Genomic DNA, 20653 nt, shown 5'->3' with positions numbered 1-20653 from the left:
GTACCTTGCAAAGTTAATAATTTGCAAGGAAATAAAACAAATAGGTGATGGGGGGAGCAAAAATCAACTTAGACCTTGTGAGGGTGTTTCATCTCAGGTTCTGGGAAGTGTGGTATATCAAACAGAAAGAGTAACCCTTGTTTCTCCAACCCACAGAAAGGGACCATTATATCTGAACTGTTGTACTTTCCTTCTTCCTTGCTTTATTGTTCTCCATGATACTCATAACTATGCAAGACCTAGTATATTTTACTTATTTAGTTTACTGTCAGTCTTTCCACACTTGGATTGTAATCTCCATGAATATTTTTGTTTTGTTTTGTTGGAACAGATCCTGGCACATGATAGGCCCTCCATTTATGTCTGTTGAATGAATGAATGAATGCATCAAGAAGGTTTGTGGGTCCCCCTCTGCTTCTGGGCCTTTAATTCCAAGTTCCAAGTTTCCAACTAACTTCTTGGAAATGTTGAAAAATGATGAAGCTTTCTGACTGCTTTTGCTAATTGCTTTCTATTTACCTGTGGGTGGCCTCCTGCTGTAGCAGGAAGTAACTGTACAAATACCAGTACTGCTGGCAATGCCCTTATTTCTACTATTTTTCCAGGAGACAAGTAATGTCCTAGCCAAGAGCAAAGGCTCCAGAGTGAGATGGCAGTAAGAATCCTGTCTCAACACTAAAAAAGCCATTTAAGTTTGGGAAAATTCCTTAAGCCCCTGAGCCTTTATTCCCTCATCTACAGTGTTTCCTTAGCTATATATATCTGTATGCATCTTCCTTCTCACATCTAGAATATACTGACTCCCTCTCCAAAGAAGATAAGCCAATGTTCTAACCAGTTACTACATTCAGTTCAAAATCCAGGATCTCTTGGTGATGTGCAGTCCTCTCCATCAGGTCCACATGTAGATCCTTTTGAACTAAAAGTTAAATTATAAGTCTCTCCCACGTCTCCAATAGACAATGGTGGAATATGGACAGAGTAAGCTGAATAAAAACTTCCATTATAAAAACGGAAGAATGAAAGATATACTGTGATCACTTGTTCATAGCAATGATGGAATCTTAGTGATCAGGTCTGAAGACACTCTGCCCTGGTAGTGAGGGAGGCTCCCTGATTAGATAGTGAATCTTCTCTCTGTGAGAAACTCCCTTGTCCATTGCTGTCCATAGTAATATCTCAAGTGAGTTTGGGGGATATTTCCTTCCTTGGTGGATACACAATTTTCCACACCCCTCTTCCTGATGGTACAGGTTTGGGGACCAGGCTATACAGCCATAAACTCTTCTACAACAAGTTTGTGGTTTCTCTGTCAATGCAATTGCCTCAAAGCTCAATAAGCTTTCAGTCTGTTTGCATTCATTCAGTCCCATATGACAGCAATCATATCCAACTTTTTTGCTAGACACGATTAAGTCTACCTTATTTCTTTGCTTCCTCACTCTCTGTCAACCTCTTTTCTTAATTGAGGCCATCTAAATCTGTTGGGTTGGGAGAGAAGGAAACAGCTATAATCTGATCTTTGCTGAAAGACTGAGTGTATCAGTTTAAATGAAGTCTTAATAAGCCTTTCAAAGACCTTTATCTACTTGAGTTAATTAGAACCTTTTCTATTTGAAGTTAATTTTTGTATATGGTGTGATATAACGGTCCAACTTCATTCTTTTTCATGTTGATATCCAGCTGTCACAACATCATGTGTCAAACAGACTATAATTTCTCATTGAATGGTCTTGGGACCCTTGCCCAAAATCAACTCACCATAGATATATGGGTTTATTTGTAGAATTAAATTCTATTCCATTGATCCACATGTTTATCAATACCAGTACCACACTGCTTTGATTACTATAGGTTGGCATAGGTTTATAAATCAGGAAGTGTAATTTCCACATCTTTGTTCTTTTTCAAGATTTTTTTGCTACTCAGGGTCCCTTGTACTTCCTTATGAATTTTAGGATCGGCTTTTCCATTTCTGCAAGAAAAGGTGGTTGGAATTTTGACTAGGATTACATTTAATCTATGGATCCATATTGGGTGAGTAATGCCAGTTTAACAATATTAAGTCTTCTAATCCATGAACCCCGGATGACTTTCCATTAATTTATGTATTCTTTAATTTCTTTCAACAATATTGTATAGTTTCAATGTGCAAGTCTTGCATTTCTTTAGTTAAATTTATTCCTAAATATTTAAATCTTTATGATGCTATTGTAAATGAATTGTTTTCTTAATTTCCTTTAAGACTATTTATTGCTAGTATATAGATATAGACCTGATTTTTGTATGTTGCTTTATATCCTACAATATGGCTGAACTTCTTTATTAGTTTCAGTAGTATCCTATGGATTCTTAAGGGTTTTCATCTACAAATAGAAATAATTTTTCCTCCTTTCCAATCTGTAGGATATTTATTTATTTTTCTTGCTTAATTGCTTTGGATATAAATGCCAGTAAAATATTGAATATAAGTGGTGATGTTGGGCATCCTTGTCTTTTTCCTGATTTGGGGAGAAATGCTGCCAGTTTCTCACTATTGAGTATAGTATTGGCTTTGGGTTCTTAACAAATGTCCTTTATTATGTTGAGGAAGTTCCCTTTTATTCCTACCTGGTTGATTGTTTATATCATGAAGGTGTGTTTAATTTTTCAAACACTTTCTCTTCAATTATTGAAATGTTATTGCGCTTTTTTATTCATTCTGTTAATATACTGTATTATATTGATTGAGTTTTGTATGTTGAACCACCATTGCTTTCCTGGGATAAATCTCCCATGGGCATGGTGTATAATACTTTTTATATGTTGCCAGGTTCAGCCTACTAGTATTTTGTTGAGGATATTTGCATCTATATCTATAAATGATATTGGTATTTGTTGTTTTGTGTGTGTGCGTGTGAAGTCTTTGTCTGGCCTTGGTATCAAGGTAATACTGGCCTAATAGAATAAGTTGGGAAGTGTTCTCTCTTCTTCTATATTTTTGCAAGAGTTTGAGAATAATTCATTTTAATTCTTTTATAAAAATTTGGTAGAATTTGACAGTGAAGCCACCTGGGCCTGAGCATTTTGGAATTTTCTGTATATATCTATTAGTCCATCTGCTATAGTATTTCATTTAAGGCTGAAGTTATTTTGTTGACTTTCTGTCTGGATGATCTATCCATTGATGTAAGTGGCATGTTAAAGTCTGTTACTATTATTGTGTTGCTGTCAATATCTCCCTTTAGGTCTGCTAATAACTGCCATATATTTGGTGCTCCTATGTTAGGTGTGTATATATTAATAACTTTCCAGAGTTTGGTAAAATTGATTCTGACAGGTTTTGCCAGTTTACTATTTTTGTGGAAGAATGGGCTTTTAAGGTTTTCTATTCTACCATTTTCTAACTGAAGAGACTTAATGAGACTTTTTTAAAAATTTTATTGGAGTATAGCTGATTTAAAATGTTGTGTTAGTTTCAGGTGTACAGCAAAGTGAATAAGTTACACATATACATATATCCACTCTTTTTTTTTTTTTTTTGCGCTACGCGGGCCTCTCACTGTTGTGGCCTCTCCCATTGCGGAGCGCAGGCTGCAGACGCGCAGGCTCAGTGGCCATGGCTCACGGGCCCAGCCGCTCCGCGGCATGTGGGATCCTCCCAGATCGGGACATGAACCCATGTCCCCTGCATCGGCAGGCGGACGCTCAACCACTGCGTCACCAAAGAAGCCCCATATCCACTCTTTTTTAGATTCTTTTCCCATATAGGTCATTACAGAGTGTTGAGAAGAGTTCCCTGTGCTATACAGTAGGTCCTTACTAGTTATCTATTTTATATATAGTAATGTGTATATGTCAATCCCAATCTCCCAATTTATCCTTCCCCCCTCCCCCTAGTAATCATAAGTTTGTTTTCTACATCTGCGACTATTTCTGTTTTGTAAATAAGTTCATTTGTACCATTTTTTTTAGATTCCACTTATAAATGATGTCATATGATATTTGTCTTTGTCTGACTTACTTCACTCAGTATGATGATCTCTAGGCCCAAGGATGTTGCTGCAAATGGCATTATTTCATTTTTTTATGGCTGAGTAATATTCCATTGTATATATGTACCACATATTCTTTATCCATTCCTCTGTTGACGGACATTTAGGTTGCTTCCATGTCCTGGCTATTGTAAATAGTAACAAGCCTTTTTTCTTGAAGACTTTTTCAGCCCGAAGTCTTTCTATTTAGAGTCCAGAAGTATACTGTTGGCATTTTAAATGCTGCAGGACCACTCCTATGGACTGAATATGTCCCTCCAAATTTTATGTGCTGAAACCATAATCCACAATATGACAGTATATGGAGATAGAGCTTTTAGACTGTAATTAAGATAAAAACGAAGCCATAAGGGTGGGGTCCTAATCTGATAACACTGGGGGCCTTACAAGAAGAAGGAGAGAGAGAGATCTCTCTCCACACACACACACACACACACACACACACACACACACACACACACTGAGAAAGTCTATGTCAGGATAGAGTGAGAAGGCGGTTATCTATAAGGCAGGAGGCTAATACTTGTTAGAAATAATTCCTACTGCACCTTGATCTGGGACTCCTAGCCTCTAAAACTATTATAAGATACATTTCTGTCATGTAAGCCACCCAATTGATGACATTTTGTTATGGCAGCCCAAGCAGACTAAGACATGTTTTGTTAGTGAGAAATAGGGTGCTGCTATAGCAAATACCTAAAAATGTGGAAGTGGCTTTGGAACTGGGTAACGGGTAGATGCTGGAAGAGTTTTACAGTGAAATCTAGAAATATGGACATTAAGGTGACTTTAGTGAGGCCTCAGCTGGAAATGAGCAACACATATAATGTATATGAGATTCATTGTTTGATTTTATGGAATTGAGTCACATGATTGTGGAAGCTGGCAAGTCCAAAATCTGCAGGGCATGCTAGCAGAGCAGAGATCCAGGGAAGAGTTGATATTGTAGTCTTGTATCTAAAGACAGTCCAGAGATGAAATTTTTCTTTCTGTTCCTACAATTCTGGGCTCTTTAGGGTGGCAGGTCATGATCTCCAAAACACAAACACTTCTCCCATGAAAACCAGCAAGAGTCCCATTGTACTATAAGCTATGGATGTTGTGTTGACACTTCAGGATTCTTTTGCTCAGGGAATAGCAAACAACAAGAGGAGTCACCATCTGTTGTGGCCATCCTTATAGACACAGAATGGACCCCTGCTCAAAATTTGTTTCAGATGTCAAGACTGGTAAACACACACACACACACACACACACACACACACACACACACATGTTAAAGTCTTATTACTTACATAGTAAGGATTTTTCAAAAGAGCTGGCTTCTTATGCTCGTCCAAAAATGACTTCAGAGATCAGGGAAATGAAACTGGCTTGGGGTTTTATGGTGCGTAGGGTATGGAGATTCTTTTGTGCATGCTTGTGTGATTTGAACCTCCCATCAGCACCAAAGGAGGGAACACCTTAGTTACTTATAAGCTTGCCCAGATGTGGTACACAGGGGAATAGGGAGGGGTGAGGCTTAGAAGATGTTAGCAGTCAAGCATTAAAAAATGGATTCAGACTATTACACCATCTAAGGCAAAGGCAATTGACCCTCTCTATCAGGAGGAGGAAGAAATGTTACACAGTGGGAGCAAGCTGAATATGTTTGGCACCAGAGCAATCCAAATGGTGCCTTTTGATACTCTTTTGACCAGTTTTGATGGGAAATAGACATATGTAGCAACCTTGGCCAGAGAAGTGTTCAAGACTTGTCAGGAATGAGGGTCTCAGTCATGTCACGAAGTGAGGTACAGAGGCCAGCTGAGAAGAATAGGAATCTAAAACAGATAGTGGAGGACTCTGGAGGATCTGCTTCTTGGACTTATATGAAGAAGTAGATTTAAGCAGCATAAGAAATAGATTGTGTTGGACATGGAGATGTACCATACATATTCCTCTTCAGGGAAAGGACTTGTTTTTCCAGATTCTAGGTGTCCTGTCAGTAGAAAGTCTTCAGCTTTAGACCTTTATAGGATAGCCTCAGCTGTAGAGAGATGGCTGGCCCATATCCAATGACTGATTGAGGTAGGTGTGCGAAGGCTCATCCATTTCATTGCATCAGTCGCAAAAAAAACTCCCTGTAAACATCCTGTATGATGAACTCTGTCTGCTTCCTGGAGAATATAACGAGCAACATCCCCACTAGTGCTACCAATTTCTGTATGACTTGGAATAAGGCTAGTGTTATGGGCTGAATGTATTTGATCCCCCCATTCATACATTGAAGCCCTACCCCTCCCCCAGTGTGGCTATATATGGACTAAGGAAGTAATTAAGGTTAAATGACGTGACCAAAGTGGGGCTGTGATCTGATAAGATTAGTATCCTTATAAGAAGAGATACCTGAGAGCTCACTTGCTCTTTCCACACACATGTATGCATGGGAGGAAAAGCCATGAGAGGACATAGCACAAAGGCTTCAGCTAGGAAGAAAGATTTCATCAGAAATGGAATTTGCCATCACCTTGATCACAGACTTCTAGCCTCCAGAACAGTGACAAAATTAATTTCTTTTTTAAGCTAATCAGTTTGTAGTATTGTTATGGCAGCCTGATTAGTAAATAGACTCAGCAATAAGTCTAATTCTTAAAGAAGACAGAAAATTATTTCTGGTCACCTAATCATCTGGGATAAGAATTTTAGGTCAGCGACCACCTCTTTTCCATGTGGGTATTTAGATATCAGGTCTTTTCCATCCTGTTTTTCTGCAAAGGCAGAATTTTTAACCTGGAGTCCAAAGAAACTTCAAGGATGTCTCAGGGCAAAATTCTGAGAATCTATAAATTTGTTTATGAAAAAAATTCATATTTAATTTTGCCAGCCTCCAACCAAAATTTAGCATTTTGTTCATTTATAACTGTGGGCCACAAACCACAGTAGTGGCAACTGTACCTGTGATTTTTTTCACAAACAAAGTTCACATAATTTCAAAACAATTATACTTCCTATTACTTTGGAAAGAATGTATTTATTATACCAGTTATAATATCTTATTAATTAATATGTTGTGATGGAAGCATACATATTACTATATTAGTCATTTCAATTGTATTATTTTTATAATTATATTTCAATGTTACTGATGGCCTTTGTAATCCTAAAATTTTTGGCATTTAAACTATTCTGAAAAGAGGCACATACATTACACCAGACTGCCAAAAAGCTCTTCATCTGCTTGGTGGTCAAACTAGATCATAAGTAAGTCCACAATCCAGTTCAAAGGAGATGGAAAAAGAGTGAAGGAGGTACCCAACTATTGTAATGCCCTGACCAGTAAATGTCACACCACACCTACACTTATATTCCATTAATGAGAACTTAGTCTCATGGTCACACTTAGTTGTAAGGGAGGCTAGGAAATGCAATATATCAGGGAAGCCTTGTGGCTATGATTCTATTATAATGGAGAAAGGAAAACAGAGCTGATGAAGTTCGTACGATGTATGCCACTACTCTTTTGTACCCTGTCCCCCAACAAGTTTTCTCCCTTTTGTTCTAAGAGTTTACCCATAGATTTTTCTTGGTTTTTCTGTGTAGAGAGATTTGTTTCCTCCTTTACATTACATTTTTTATAATGTGTATTTCTTTTTCTTATCTTGCTGTATTCACTAGGACCTCCAGTATAATGTTTAATAGAAACAATGATAGAGAAAATACTTGTCTTTTTCCCAATTTAGTAAAAATTCTGCTGTGAACTTTTACTACTGAAATATTGGTATAGGTATTTTATGGTTAACATTTATGAAATTAAGGAAGTTATCTTCTAGTCCTAGTTTGCTAGAATAAGCTGAGATTTATATGGTGAATAGTGGTAGTTCTTCATGATCTGGCTACAGGAATGAATGATTGAATGAGATTTAGTCTCTGCTTGAAAGACAGTGTCTTGGTAATTCCTGACTTCCCCCTGGAGAAACTGATATTCCTCCAAGAACAACCTCTGATCCAATTCATTTGGGGAGGTTTAGGAAGGTGCCTGTATAACATTAACTCTGGCCTCTGGATGTAGGGTCTGTGCCAGAGAACATAAATCTGCAAACCAGGAGACCCACACTACAACCTTGGCTTTGACACTAGGCTCCTGGCTGATGTTGACCAACAAGAAAAACAATTAATGTTTACAAGGCTTTTTATCAGATGTCTGACTCTGTGATGAGAACATTACATATTCTGTAGCAAGGAATGTTCACAAAATCCTGCTGACACGAATATTATTAGTGTTCCCATTTTACAGATGAGGAAAACAAGGTGCAAGGTTTAAGTACCTTGTCCAAGATCACAAAACAGTATAAGTAGCAGAGCCAGGATTGTATTGTAACTTCAGTGAAACCAAACTGCATGTTAGTGATGACTTTTCTGTGCTATAAATCACCTTCCCTCCCTGGGCTTCCAGTTTATTATCCATAAAACCAAAATGCAAACTATACCAGGAGTCAGCAAACCTCCATGCAAATTGTCTAATAAAACACTAGAATGTTTGTGGGCTACATACTTTTCTAAACATATTTATTTAGTTCAATCTGGAAGCACAATATCGGCAAAAGCACTGATGCATTTATTATTATTTCCCTGTCACTGAAGAGTTTCTCCTTAGGGCTAGAACTTCAGACAGTACATCATTAACAGTCATTGTACTATTTATGTGTACTGAATTCTAATATTGGAGATTTGAATACGTATTGTCTGAGATGAAGTCTAGTTTGGTGGATGGGGGTAGAAGGGCATGAACAGACAAGGGAAAATTGCTGAAGGATCTGAGGATAGGGAGGTATCAAACTTCAGTGAAACTAACCAGGAGATTTATACTTGAGCAAGTGGGACTGAGGTACAACATTTGGAAAGGAGTCTGATTAGAATACAGAAAAGGAAGGGCCATGAGATATAATATGAATGAATCACTTTCCTTCTCCACTGCCAACTTATAGCTTATCAATAAGGAAACTTTTTAGGGGCAAGGTGGGCTTGTACAGTGAAGTTCATCTCTGTCTCTATTGCTTTTTTGTCCCATGCTTGTTAGGTCACAAAAGCGACATCCCTAGCAGTAGCTCTCAGTCTGTGACTCAGCCCTGTAGTGAAAACACCTTTTTACAACCCACCAATGGCAGTTTTGGCAAGAACACAAAGAACAATTTTGATGGGGTGGGAGGAAGGAGGTTGAGAAGTTCATACATAATCTACTGCATTTATGTTGCTTAATATTCATTGTACTTATTATGAAAATAATGGGTTAGGAGGACCTGACCTGCATTTCAACTATTCTCCAAGAGGGCAGAAGACAGAGCATTTGTCAGCCCAGTAAAATTCCTTGGAGCTAACTAACTGGGAGCTAATTAACTGGGGTTCTGACAAAGAGGAATGCATTGACATGGGGCCTTCTTGTGCTTTGGGTAATGAGTCACTCATTGACTATCTGAACATAAGAGTGGCCTCTTTCACACCCAATGCAGTTCGGCTAGGGTCCAGTCTCCACCCCTGTACAAAGGAAAGCACATCCAAGCCCACATCGATCACATCAGGCTATACTATTTATTTATTTCTCATTGCAATAAGCACATGCAATTAGCCAACAACCTCTTTCCCAACTACACTTCTGTTGGGTCCACAATTTTCCCTAGAAAGAGAATACTCCTGGTGTTTTTCTCCAATATCAACAACAAGAAGGATCTATCAAACTGGATGATAGGATGAAGAAGAGTTATTTCAGGCTGATTCAGAAATCTGACTTCAGGGACAGCTTCAGTTCCCTTTTCACCAATATGCAGCACAGCCTTGTGGGCAGCCTGTGGAGGGGGGGGGAGAATAAATACTGCTGATGCCCTGAAGAAACAGGAAACATCTTTGGAACAGTTTAGAAGCAGGAAAGAAGAAGGAAGGATGGGGCCACCCCTTTACTGTATTGTGTTGATGGTGCTTGAATATGAAGGACACTTGTCTAAGTGTAGTTAATGACTCTCTGGTGATTTTAGAGCTAGATGTCAAGGAACCACCACTCTTTCCATGGCTTTCTGCCTCTAGAAGTCACTTATTAAGCTTTCCCCTGCCCCCGCCACCTCCTCAAGAACTGTATCGCATCAGAGTCAATTCTTATGATTAAGTTCTTCTATCAGAATCATTTAGGACATGAAGGTCAAGGATGGAAGTAACTGTTACAATGACTTGTTTGGGGGTAATGAGAATGGCCCTGGAGTAAACCTGGCTTAGGAAAAGTCATTCTGCCTCTACAGGCTTCAGAATTATCACTGATAAAATGAGAGAGTTGAATTAACTGACTCTCAATGGCTCTTACATCTAAAGGATATTAAAGGACTCTAATCTACCAACTTACGTTGGAAAGTTTAAGACCATTGTCCTTTGTGAGTCCAGAAAAATCAGCAGTGTCAGCAAAGGCATCCTGGATGCCCATCTTCGAAAGGATGGCTCCAAGGTCATATGTGGCAGAAATGGAAAACTTTGGAACAAACAAGTTAATCCACCTGTGGAGAAAGGGGAAGGGGACATATGGCTATCAGCACACCAAGCTCATGATTCCCTCCCTCTCTGTCTCCATGTTATTGTATTGGGCACTGCTCCTCCCCTAGGTATTGACAACCACTACTATGCAGGCCAACACGTGGCACCAAAACCACAGAAGTTATCCTGGAAGGAATGCTCTCTGGTTCAGCCCATTTGGGACTGCAACAATGGAAGTTGGAAGCTGTGACCCACTTATAATCTCTGGGGGTGTTCATGAAGGTTGGGAAGCCAGTGGCATGAATGTCAATGGGTAGTACCAGGGGGAATTTCATCGTTTTCCATCTAGCACTTCCAGCTCAGTGTGAAATATCTATCAATATCCTACCCATCCCCCAAGCTCCACTTGGACTCTGGGAAGGCACAAATTTACTAGCTGGCTGACTTTGGATAGTTCATTTTATTTTTCTAGTCCTGATTTCTTCATTTGAAAAATGCCTGTAATACTATCTCCTTTGCAGGTTTGTTGACGTGCTTAGGTGAAATAAAGTATGTAAAGTGCCCAGCAAAGGGATTGGCAAAGAGTATGTCCTCACTATATTGTAGTGATCAACACACAGCTCCTAAGTGGTTCAGAGTGATTCTCCTGCCTCTGGGTTTCTGCTGAATTCGGTCTCTGTGCCATTATGCCCACCCTCCACTTCTCACATCATCTAAGATGTTTACCCCTTCCGCAGTAAGCGGTTCCACTTCTTCAGTGTTTTAGATGACATGGCCCCTTCCACCCACTCAATCTGGCCCTCCTTGGGAAGGACAAAGAGTGCCAGAGCATTCTTGCTGTAGTCCATTTGCAGCACTGTGCAGTTCAGCTCTGTATCCACCAGGTGATAGTATTGTTCAATCTGGTGCATCATGGGCACTTGCACTGTTGTGGTCTTGTCCACTAAGAAACTGGAACCCTCTTCTGTCTTGGATGGATCAAAAGGATTTGCCCACTGGGCTTAAAATACAAAGAGAAGAGAGTTGTTTGTTTAAAACCAGTATTTGTGCCAATATGAACTTCTCTATCAGTCATCTAATCTAGTAATTAATACCACCACAGAGGTAGGTACCTTCTGTCAACCAGTTTTACAAATGAGTAACTGAGGATCAGGGAGAGAATGTGACTTTACATGTTCTCCCAGGTAGCTGGTGGCAGAGCGAGGAGTCACACCCAGGGTTGTTAGACTCCATGTTCAACAGATGTTCCATCTGTGTTCAGAACCACTATACTTACACTAAACCCATCAGAGCCACAGTTTCCTCTTCCGTAAAAAGGCATAAGCACATCCAACACACAGGGTGAAATGAGACAACAGATCTGTTCTGCCGTTTTATCCGTCTACAAGTGTGTGATTTGTGGCCAAGAATCGTTCACTCCTCCACCAAACATGGCTGACATGTGCTGTAGAACCAGCAGAAATCATTTGGGCACAGCACCTTCAGGAAAGAGTCACATGATTCTTGTTGTTACAAGCACCAGCTTTAGAATCAGACAAACCTGGGTGGGAATACCAGCTCTGAAACTTATTAACTGTGTGAACCTGGGCACTTGTGAAGATTAGATGAGACAATGTGTGTAAACCACACATGTAGCATGGTGCTTAGTATATAGTGGGTACATAGTACATGATAGAGACATGATAGTCTTTATGTAACATGCCCAAGAATGAACAGCAAGTGAGGGTCACTTTAAGGTTTAAAACTAATCCTGTTTACCTGCCAAGTGCAAGCTTGTCTCACCTCACCAAATCTTTTGGAAACCATGATTCTGTAGCTAGATGTGAGGAAGGTGTTCATACCATTGTAACTAACCTCTCTGAAAGTTCCCTCTCCCTAGAAATTTCCTGGGCTCATCCACAAGCTGTGTGTCCCTCCTGGAAGATCCAAAACTACACACAGCTATGTCCAGTGAAGCAGGTCACTGTAGTATGAGGGACACCTACTGATGCCAGTGAGAAGACACCACGAGCTTCCCAGCTTCCCCAAGTGCCCCATGAAATTATTGGAACACTGAACTAGAAATGGACATCTTAGAACCTTACCTTTAAAGAAAATATAGTTCACCAGAACCATAATGGTGTTTGGTTTGAGGTCTTGGATGAGGCCCACAATTTTCCCTTTGGTTTTCCTCTCCACGTGACTATTGATCTCCTGCTGGGCTGCAGAAACATTGGAGAAGTTTGTAGAAAAGACTTCAGTCTCATAGAGGTTGTTGACATCATCCAAGAACTTTGCCAGTGGTTTCAGCTGCTTCCCAATGAAAAGGGCATTTCCCATCTGTAATTCCAGCTCCTTCTTTGGAAAATTCAGTGAACAGATCAGGTACTGGAAGCCCTGCTGGATCTCTGCCATTGTGGTGTCTGTAAGGTTGAACCCCAAGCTTTCCAGGATTTGAGTTTGGGTGCTGGAGCAGGCCCCAGTGGAGAGCATGGCCAAAGCTGCAGAGATGCTCACAGGGGAAAAGAAGATGTTCTGATCTGGAGTCTCCACGGTGAACCTCCGGTACAGGTTGAATGCAAAGTCAGCATTGATAGATGACATCTTATAGAGAGTGGCATTTTGTTGGGGGGAAAGGCAGGAGGTTATTTTGCCTTCACAGCTGTTAGGTGGTGCACAATGAAGCCCAAGTACCAAGAAAACCAGATAGAAGAACAGTGGCATTTTGGAAGGAGGGTAATCTATAAGAGATGAGGTGAGAAAACCATTGGGGATCTTAGCTGGATGAAAACTCTGAACCAGAAACACGTTATATTCACCCATTGTGATTAGTAAAACTGTAGAAAATATTTACTGGTGTGCTCACTAGGGCCTGTGGGGAGGCCTTTCTCACCTGAAAAACTGATGGCACATGTAATAGGAGCAGGAAATAGGTGGCCTCCTGGGGCCACAGAAATAATGGCAAGGACTGTCATTCAGATGTAATAGTGACATATGAAAACTCTGGGAATAAATCAAATTTATGGAAATTGAATTACTTTTTATTTGAACCAGAGGCAACCTTTTGGAGAAGGAAGACTCTTTAGATAAAATTAGCAATCTCTCTGCTTACGTTATTTTTTATAGATAAGAATTTAAATTTTTTTTAATTTGGTGTTTTTCTTAAGGTAAAATCTATGAGAGATAAGAGAATACCTGTACTTTTCTTTGGATAAAAGTCAAAAGGAGAATAATTTTCACAAGATATGTTTAATTGGAATGGAAGGGTGGTAGTTTATGGAGCCATGTATAAGGTCATGACCTGAAAGTAATGCATTCATGCAACATATGGAAGTCACAGGAATATTTCTAAACAACAGGAAGATTAAAGTATAGTTTTTGCATTTCAGATCTCTTTCACCATCAGTATCATCTAAAGAGTCATATTTAAGTTGCAAGACATCTTATCACTATTATTCTTAAACTCATTCAGGTTTTTTTTAATTATTAGAGCAGAAGCCAGAAAATATGATGTAAGATTCTCCGAGCCTGGATGAGTATGAGGCAGCAGAGAAAGGGAGTCAGCTGTGGAATCCAGTGACCATGGATATGAGTGATAGGAAGGAAGAGATAGCCCTCCATTCTCTTCCTGAGTGATCTCATCCACTTCCAGGAACTAAACTGCCATTGCACAAAACTACATACTGTATTGCAGAGTGTACTGTGTTCCCAGCCATTTGTCCAGCTGCCTACTGCATATAGCCACCAGAATGTTCCACACATACCTCAGTTTCAATTTGGAAATCTCAGTTTCCTAAAGTAAACGCATCATATTTTTCACCCTCAAGGCTGCTCCTTCATCTTCATTCCACCTCACTGTCTATTGAGGCTCCCATGCCAGAAACCTGGGAGTCATCCTAGGGGCTTCTTCATTCTCATTTCCGACATCTAATGAGTCATGATGCCTTATGAGTACTACCTTCTAAATACCTCTCAAAACTGTTCCTTTCTCTCCCTTTCTACTGTCACTGCCTCAGTTCATGGACTGAACTACTTCACCAGCTCCTAGCAGGTCACACGACCTTCAGTCTCTCCCACTCCAATCCCCCTGCTTCTACCCTTCTATCCAATCTCCACATTGTCACCAAAGTCCTTTTTCTGAAAAAGTCACAGAGGCTGGTAGGAGGTCAATTATCAGATGATCACACTTAGACCTTGGCCTCTAGAGTTAATAATTTGGAGCTCATGGTTATTTGGGATTCTGACTTGTTGATAGAGATGCTCAAGGTTCCAAAAGAGAAAAAATGTACTTACAGCACATGCCCAAGAAGCCACTTGCATCTCTCAGAAAGCAAAATCTTTCCATTTTTATAACATGCCCTGTATTGCAAAAGTAGAGTGTTCTTAGTTACTCATTAACCCCAGGCATTAGCCCTGGGGTGATAGTTTCAAAGCTGGTGTACAAAACCAAGGCCAAAAAGAACAAAGTGAAAAATGATAAGGATAGAACTTTGAATGATTGCTTTGCTGCCACATCCTTCATCTATAACAAGAGAGGAAGAAGATTGTCAGAGCAGGCAGGGCCCATGTTCATGCTAGGAAATGTGTCTTTTCACCAGGCAGGATGAGAAACAAGGGCAAACATGCCAAAAGGCAGCAGGGCAAAGATTATTTTCTCCGTCACAGCCAAGCAGTGCTGGGATCAGCAGCCTTTTGAGAGAAAAATATACATAGGCAGAGGCTGGGTGTATCTCTTTTAATGGGTGCTGTAGAAATTACTTATGCATTGGCTTGTAGGAGATGATGTCAAAGGTAGCTTCCAACGCTAGACTTCTGATGCTATACACATCTATGTCTGCTCAGGGGGAAAGCAGTCCTGTCCTCTGGTCACTAAAATCATCTGTGCCATTGCCTGTGTCACAGGACCCCAAAAGAGAACACAGAAGGAGCCAAGGAGTGTGGAATCAAAGATTTCATTGTTCGGTATTCACTATGTACTGAACTGTGTGCTGCAAAGAAGCAGTGGGAGCAAAGAGCACTGGACTCAGTCAGGAGACCTGAGTTCGACCTTGCCTCTGCCAATTTCTAGGTCTAGTAGTAGTAGTAGTAGTAGTAGAAACTCCTGCTTATTGAGTATTTACCATGTGCAGGGCGTGATGTGAAGCATCTAATTCCAGACACTCACTTCTTCAGGACTACGTTAAGGATATGTGTATGTTAAGATTGGGGTGAATGTTGAGGAAATGGGAGCTAGTTTGAGATAAGCTTAGATCACAGTCTATAGTAGGACTTGGAAACCAGGTTAAATAGTGCAAACTTTACCTTGAGGGCACTAGAAAGCCACTGGGGGATTTTGACAAAGCAGTAACTAGATAGAGGGTGATTGTACTGTGACATTGTTTCTTCTCAAGCAAACATAGACAGAGCTCCTACTGTGTGGAAATGACCACACTTAATAATGGGATTTCAAAATCCCACTGCTGCTATCAGTCCTGAACCCAAGGGATCTTTCCAACTACCTGATACCCACTGCCCAAACTGAACAGGAGAGGGCATACCTCACATATAGGATGGTCATGGGTGTATTTGTCCTGCAGCAAGGCAATGGAAAGCTCAGATCTCCCAACACTGAAGTCAGTCCATACTCACTCTTGGTATACAACACACAGTCTGCTCTCTCAGTTATAAGTATTTGCTTCAGACGAAACAGGCAGACTATCCAGAAAGAAAACTTCCAAAGTTGTGCCCTCTGGCGGCATAGTCAGACAATGGCACAGCTTATTTTCTGCTGTATCTGATTCAGCTGAGCTTTCCTAGCAGGTAGCAACTGCAGATCTGTTGCTGACAAATGAGAAGGGCAGCCCTCCGCGACCCCCCACCAAGACTGCCCTGTTCTGTGCTCTGGAGTCCTGTACTCCTGTCATGCCTTTGCTATGTAAGAACTGTGTAATTTGGGGCAAGTTACTTACACTCTTGAACTTAAGTTTCCTCTCTTCTAGAGCAGAATGATAACAATCCCCACATCATGTGGTTATCAGGAGTATCAAGTAAAATTTAGAGGTGGTATATATATAGCTACTATATAGTACCTGGCACATAGCAGGGATCCAGAAACTGTTCATTCTCTTCCCCTTCATCTACTATCTTGATTCTCTTCCCCCACCCGAAGTCTCCACCGTCCCTGTACTCCACCTCCCTCCCATTCCAGACTACTGTTCAGTTCTCCTTTCTGGTAACACATTCTCCCTAAGATGAAATTGATGGATTGACTGTTAATGTGTAAGATCTTCTCTAAAACTTATATTTTTTTATTTTTTAAAAAATCTTTATTAGAGTATAATTGCTTTACAATGGTGTGTCAGTTTCTGCTTTATAACAAAGTGAATCAGCTATACATATACATATATCCCCATATCTCTTCCCTCTTCCATCTCCCTCCCTCCCACCCTCCCTATCCCACCCCTCTAGGTGGTCACAGAGCACCGAGCTGATCTCTCTGTGCTGTGCGGCTGCTTCCCACTAGCTATCTATTTTACATTTGGTAGTGTATATATGTCCATGTCACTCTCTCACTTCGTCCCAGCTTACCCTTCCCCCTCCCCATATCCTCAAGTCCATTCTCTAGTAGGTCTGCGTCTTTATTCCCGTCTTGCCCCTAGGTTCTTCGGACCATTTTCTATTTTTTTTTTTTTAGATTCCATATATATGTGTTAGCATACGGTATTTGTTCTTCTCTTTCTGACTTACTTCATTCTGTATGACAGTCTCTAGGTCCATCCACCTCACTACAAATAACAGTTTCGTTCCTTTTTATGGCTGAGTAATATTCCATTGTATATATGTGCCACATCTTCTTTATCCATTCATCTGTTGATGGACACTTAGGTTGCTTCCATGTCCTGGCTATTGTAAATAGAGCTGCAATGAACATTTTGGTACATGACTCTTTTTGAATTATGGTTTTCTCAAGGTATATGTCCAGTAGTGGGATTGCTGGGTCGTATGGTAGTTCTTATATTTAAAATAATTATTTTGGTCTCGTGTAAAGCTGCTGGAGCTAGCACATTGAATACAGGATCTCTAGGAAGTGCAGCCATATCAATAAACTCAACCAGATCTAAAAATATGTATCTCCCTTATAATTCAGAGGACCACTTAATTACTTTGTCATTTTATTTGATATTCCCCTTATAGGGTTTTCAACTCCCTTTACCTCTACTAGACCAGATAATCAATTTCAAAGTTTCATAATTTCATCAAAAATTTTTTCACAGAACTGGAACAAATAATCTTAACATTTGTACAAAGCACAAAAGACCCTGAATAGCTAAATCAATCTTGAGAAAGAAGAACAGAGCTGGAGGTATCATACTCCATGATTTCAAACTACACTACAAAGTTATAGTAATCAAAACTATATGACACTGCCACAAAAACAGACACATAGATATCAATGGAAGAGAATAGAGAGTCCAGAAATAAACCTATCCTTATATGGTTGATTAATTTATAACAGAGGAGCCAAGAATATATATACAGTGGGAAAAAGACAGTGTCTTCAATAAATAGTGTTGGGAAAACTGAACAGCCACATGCAAAGAATGAAACTGGACCACTTTCTTATAGTATCTACACAAATAACCTCAAACTGGTTTAAAAACATGAATGTAAGACCTGAAACCATAAAACTCCTAGAAGAAAATATAGGCAGTACACTCTCTGACATCAGTCAGAGTGACATTTTTTGGTTCAGTCTCCTCAGGAAAAGGAAACAAAAACAAAAATAACTAAATGTTACTACATCAAACTAAAAAGTTTTTGCACAGTAAAGGAAACCATCAACAAAAGCAAAAGGCAACCTACTGAATTGGAGAAGATATTTTCAAATAGTATATCCAGTGAGGGGTTAACATCTAAAATATATAATAAACTCACACAACTCAATATATATTTAAAAATCTGAATAAAATTGGGCAGAGAATTTGAATAGACATTTTCCCAAGGAAGACATACAGATGGCCAATAGATACATGAAAACTGCTCAATACCCTTAATCATCAGGGAAATGTAACTCAAAACTATAATGAGATATTACCACACACCTATCAGAATATCTATTATCAAAAAGACAACAAAAAACAAAAGAATCTTAAAGAGAGTGGATATATGTATGTGCATAACTGATTCAATTTGCTGTACACCTGAAACTAACACAACATTGTAAATCAACTATATTCCAATAAAAATTTTTAAAAAGACAACAAAAAGGTGTTGGTGAGGATATGGAGAAAAGGAATCTTTGTGCACTGTTGGTGGGTATGTAAATTGGTGCAGCCACTGTGGAAAACAGTATGGAGATTCCTCAAAAATCTAAAAATAGAACTACCATACAATCCAGCAATTCCACATCTGGGTATTTATAAAAAAAAAAAGAGAAAAAGAAAAAACCCACTAATTTGAAAGATACATGCATGCCAGTGTTCCTTGAAGCATTATTTACAATAGCCAAGATATGGAAGCAACCTAAGTATCCATCGATAGGTGAATGGATAAATATGTGAGATATATATATATATATATATATATATATATATATACACAATGGCATATTACTCAGCCTTAAAAAAAGAAAGAAATCTTGCCATTTGCAACAACATGGATGGTCGCTGAGGATGTTATGTTAAGTGAAATAAGTCAGAAAAGACAAATACTGTATGATCTCACCTATACGTGGAATATTTTATAAATAAATAAACAAAGAGACTCAGAGATACAGAGAACAAACCAGTGGTCACCAGAGGGGAGAGTGGTGGGGGATTGGGCAAAATAAGTGAAGGCGATTCAGAGGTACAAACTTCCAGTTATAAAATAAATGTCTCAGATATATAATATACAGCATAGGGAATATTGTCAATAATATTGCAATAACTTATTATTATAAGTTATTGTAACAATAATTGTCAATAATGTTGCAATGACAGATGTTTGCTACACTTGTGGTTTTTAATTTGTAATGTGTATAAATGTTGAATTACTATGTCATACATCTGAAACATATAATTTTGTATGTCAACTATACCTCAATTTAAAAAATAAAGAGAGAGACAGAGACAATGGAAGCCAAAATACAGTGTTCAAAGAAAAAAACTGTCAACCAATAATCCTATATCAAGCAAAGTGATCTTTCAAGAATGAAGGTGAAATAAACACATTCCAGACAAACAAAAGCTTAAAGAATTTGTTGCTAGCACACCTGCGGTAGAGGGAACTTTCCTCAACATAATAAAGGCCATATATGACAAACCCACAGCCAACATCGTCCTCAATGGTGAAAAACTGAAACCATTTCCACTAAGATCAGGAACAAGACAAGGTTGCCCACTCTCACCACTATTATTCAACATAGTCTTGGAAGTTTTAGCCACGGCAATCAGAGAAGAAAAAGAAGTAAAAGGAATCCAAATTGGAAAATAGGAAGTAAAGCTGTCACTGTTTGCAGATGACATGATACTATACATAGAGAATCCTAAAGATGCTACCAGAAAACTACTAGAGCTAATCAATGAATTTGGTAAAGTAGCAGGATACAAAATTAATGCACAGAAATCTCTGGCATTCCTATACACTAATGATGAAAAATCTGAAAGTGAAATTAAGAAAACACTCCCATTTACCATTGCAACAAAAAGAATAAAATATCTAGGAATAAACCTACCTAAGGAGACAAAAGACCTGTATGCAGAAAATTATAAGACACTGATGAAAGAAATCAAAGATGATACAAATAGGTGGAGAGATATACCATGTTCTTGGATTGGAAGAATCAACATTGTGAAAATGACTCTACTACCCAAAGCAATCTACAGCTTCAATGTACAATAAATACTAAAGGAAGTTCTTCAGGCTGACAATGGCTGACCCCAGATTGTAATTTGAATACACACACACACACACACACACACATGCACACACAAAGAGCAACAGTAACTATGTAATTATAAAAAGACTGTATACAAGCATATTTACTCTCCTTTCCTTTCTTAACAGATTTAAAAGGCAATTGTATTAAAAATATGTACATAATATATTGTAGAGCTTATAACATATAGAAATGTAATATATTTAGCAAAAACAGCACAGTGGTGGAAGGTAGGAGCAAAGCTGTATTG

General features: G+C 39.1%; 1 protein-coding gene across 2 annotated transcripts; it reads right to left on the bottom strand.

Annotated features, from left to right (window-relative positions):
* Window positions 1–9318: 9318 nt before the first annotated feature.
* SERPINA7 (serpin family A member 7) lies at window positions 9319–14850 on the bottom strand. Of its 2 annotated transcripts, none has more exons than XM_089903852.1 (5): window positions 14799–14850; window positions 12606–13246; window positions 11253–11521; window positions 10402–10549; window positions 9319–9856 (listed from the first exon to the last, which is right to left on the bottom strand). In XM_089903852.1, the coding sequence occupies exons 1-5, from the start codon at window positions 14848–14850 to the stop codon at window positions 9659–9661; spliced, it is 1308 nt and encodes a 435-aa protein (XP_089759978.1). In that variant the 3' UTR covers window positions 9319–9658. The 2 variants fall into 2 exon arrangements, with proteins under 2 accessions (XP_089759978.1, XP_022419586.2); XM_022563878.2 differs by having other exon boundaries at window positions 11253–11526; window positions 12611–13246.
* Window positions 14851–20653: the final 5803 nt, after the last annotated feature.

The sequence above is a fragment of the Delphinapterus leucas genome, chromosome X (genome assembly GCF_059928025.1).
Source record: "Delphinapterus leucas isolate spDelLeu-1000000601 "Yukka" chromosome X, BTC_Dleu_Yukka2, whole genome shotgun sequence".
NCBI lineage: Eukaryota > Metazoa > Chordata > Mammalia > Artiodactyla > Monodontidae > Delphinapterus > Delphinapterus leucas.
This window is presented reverse-complemented; position numbering and strand designations above follow the sequence as displayed.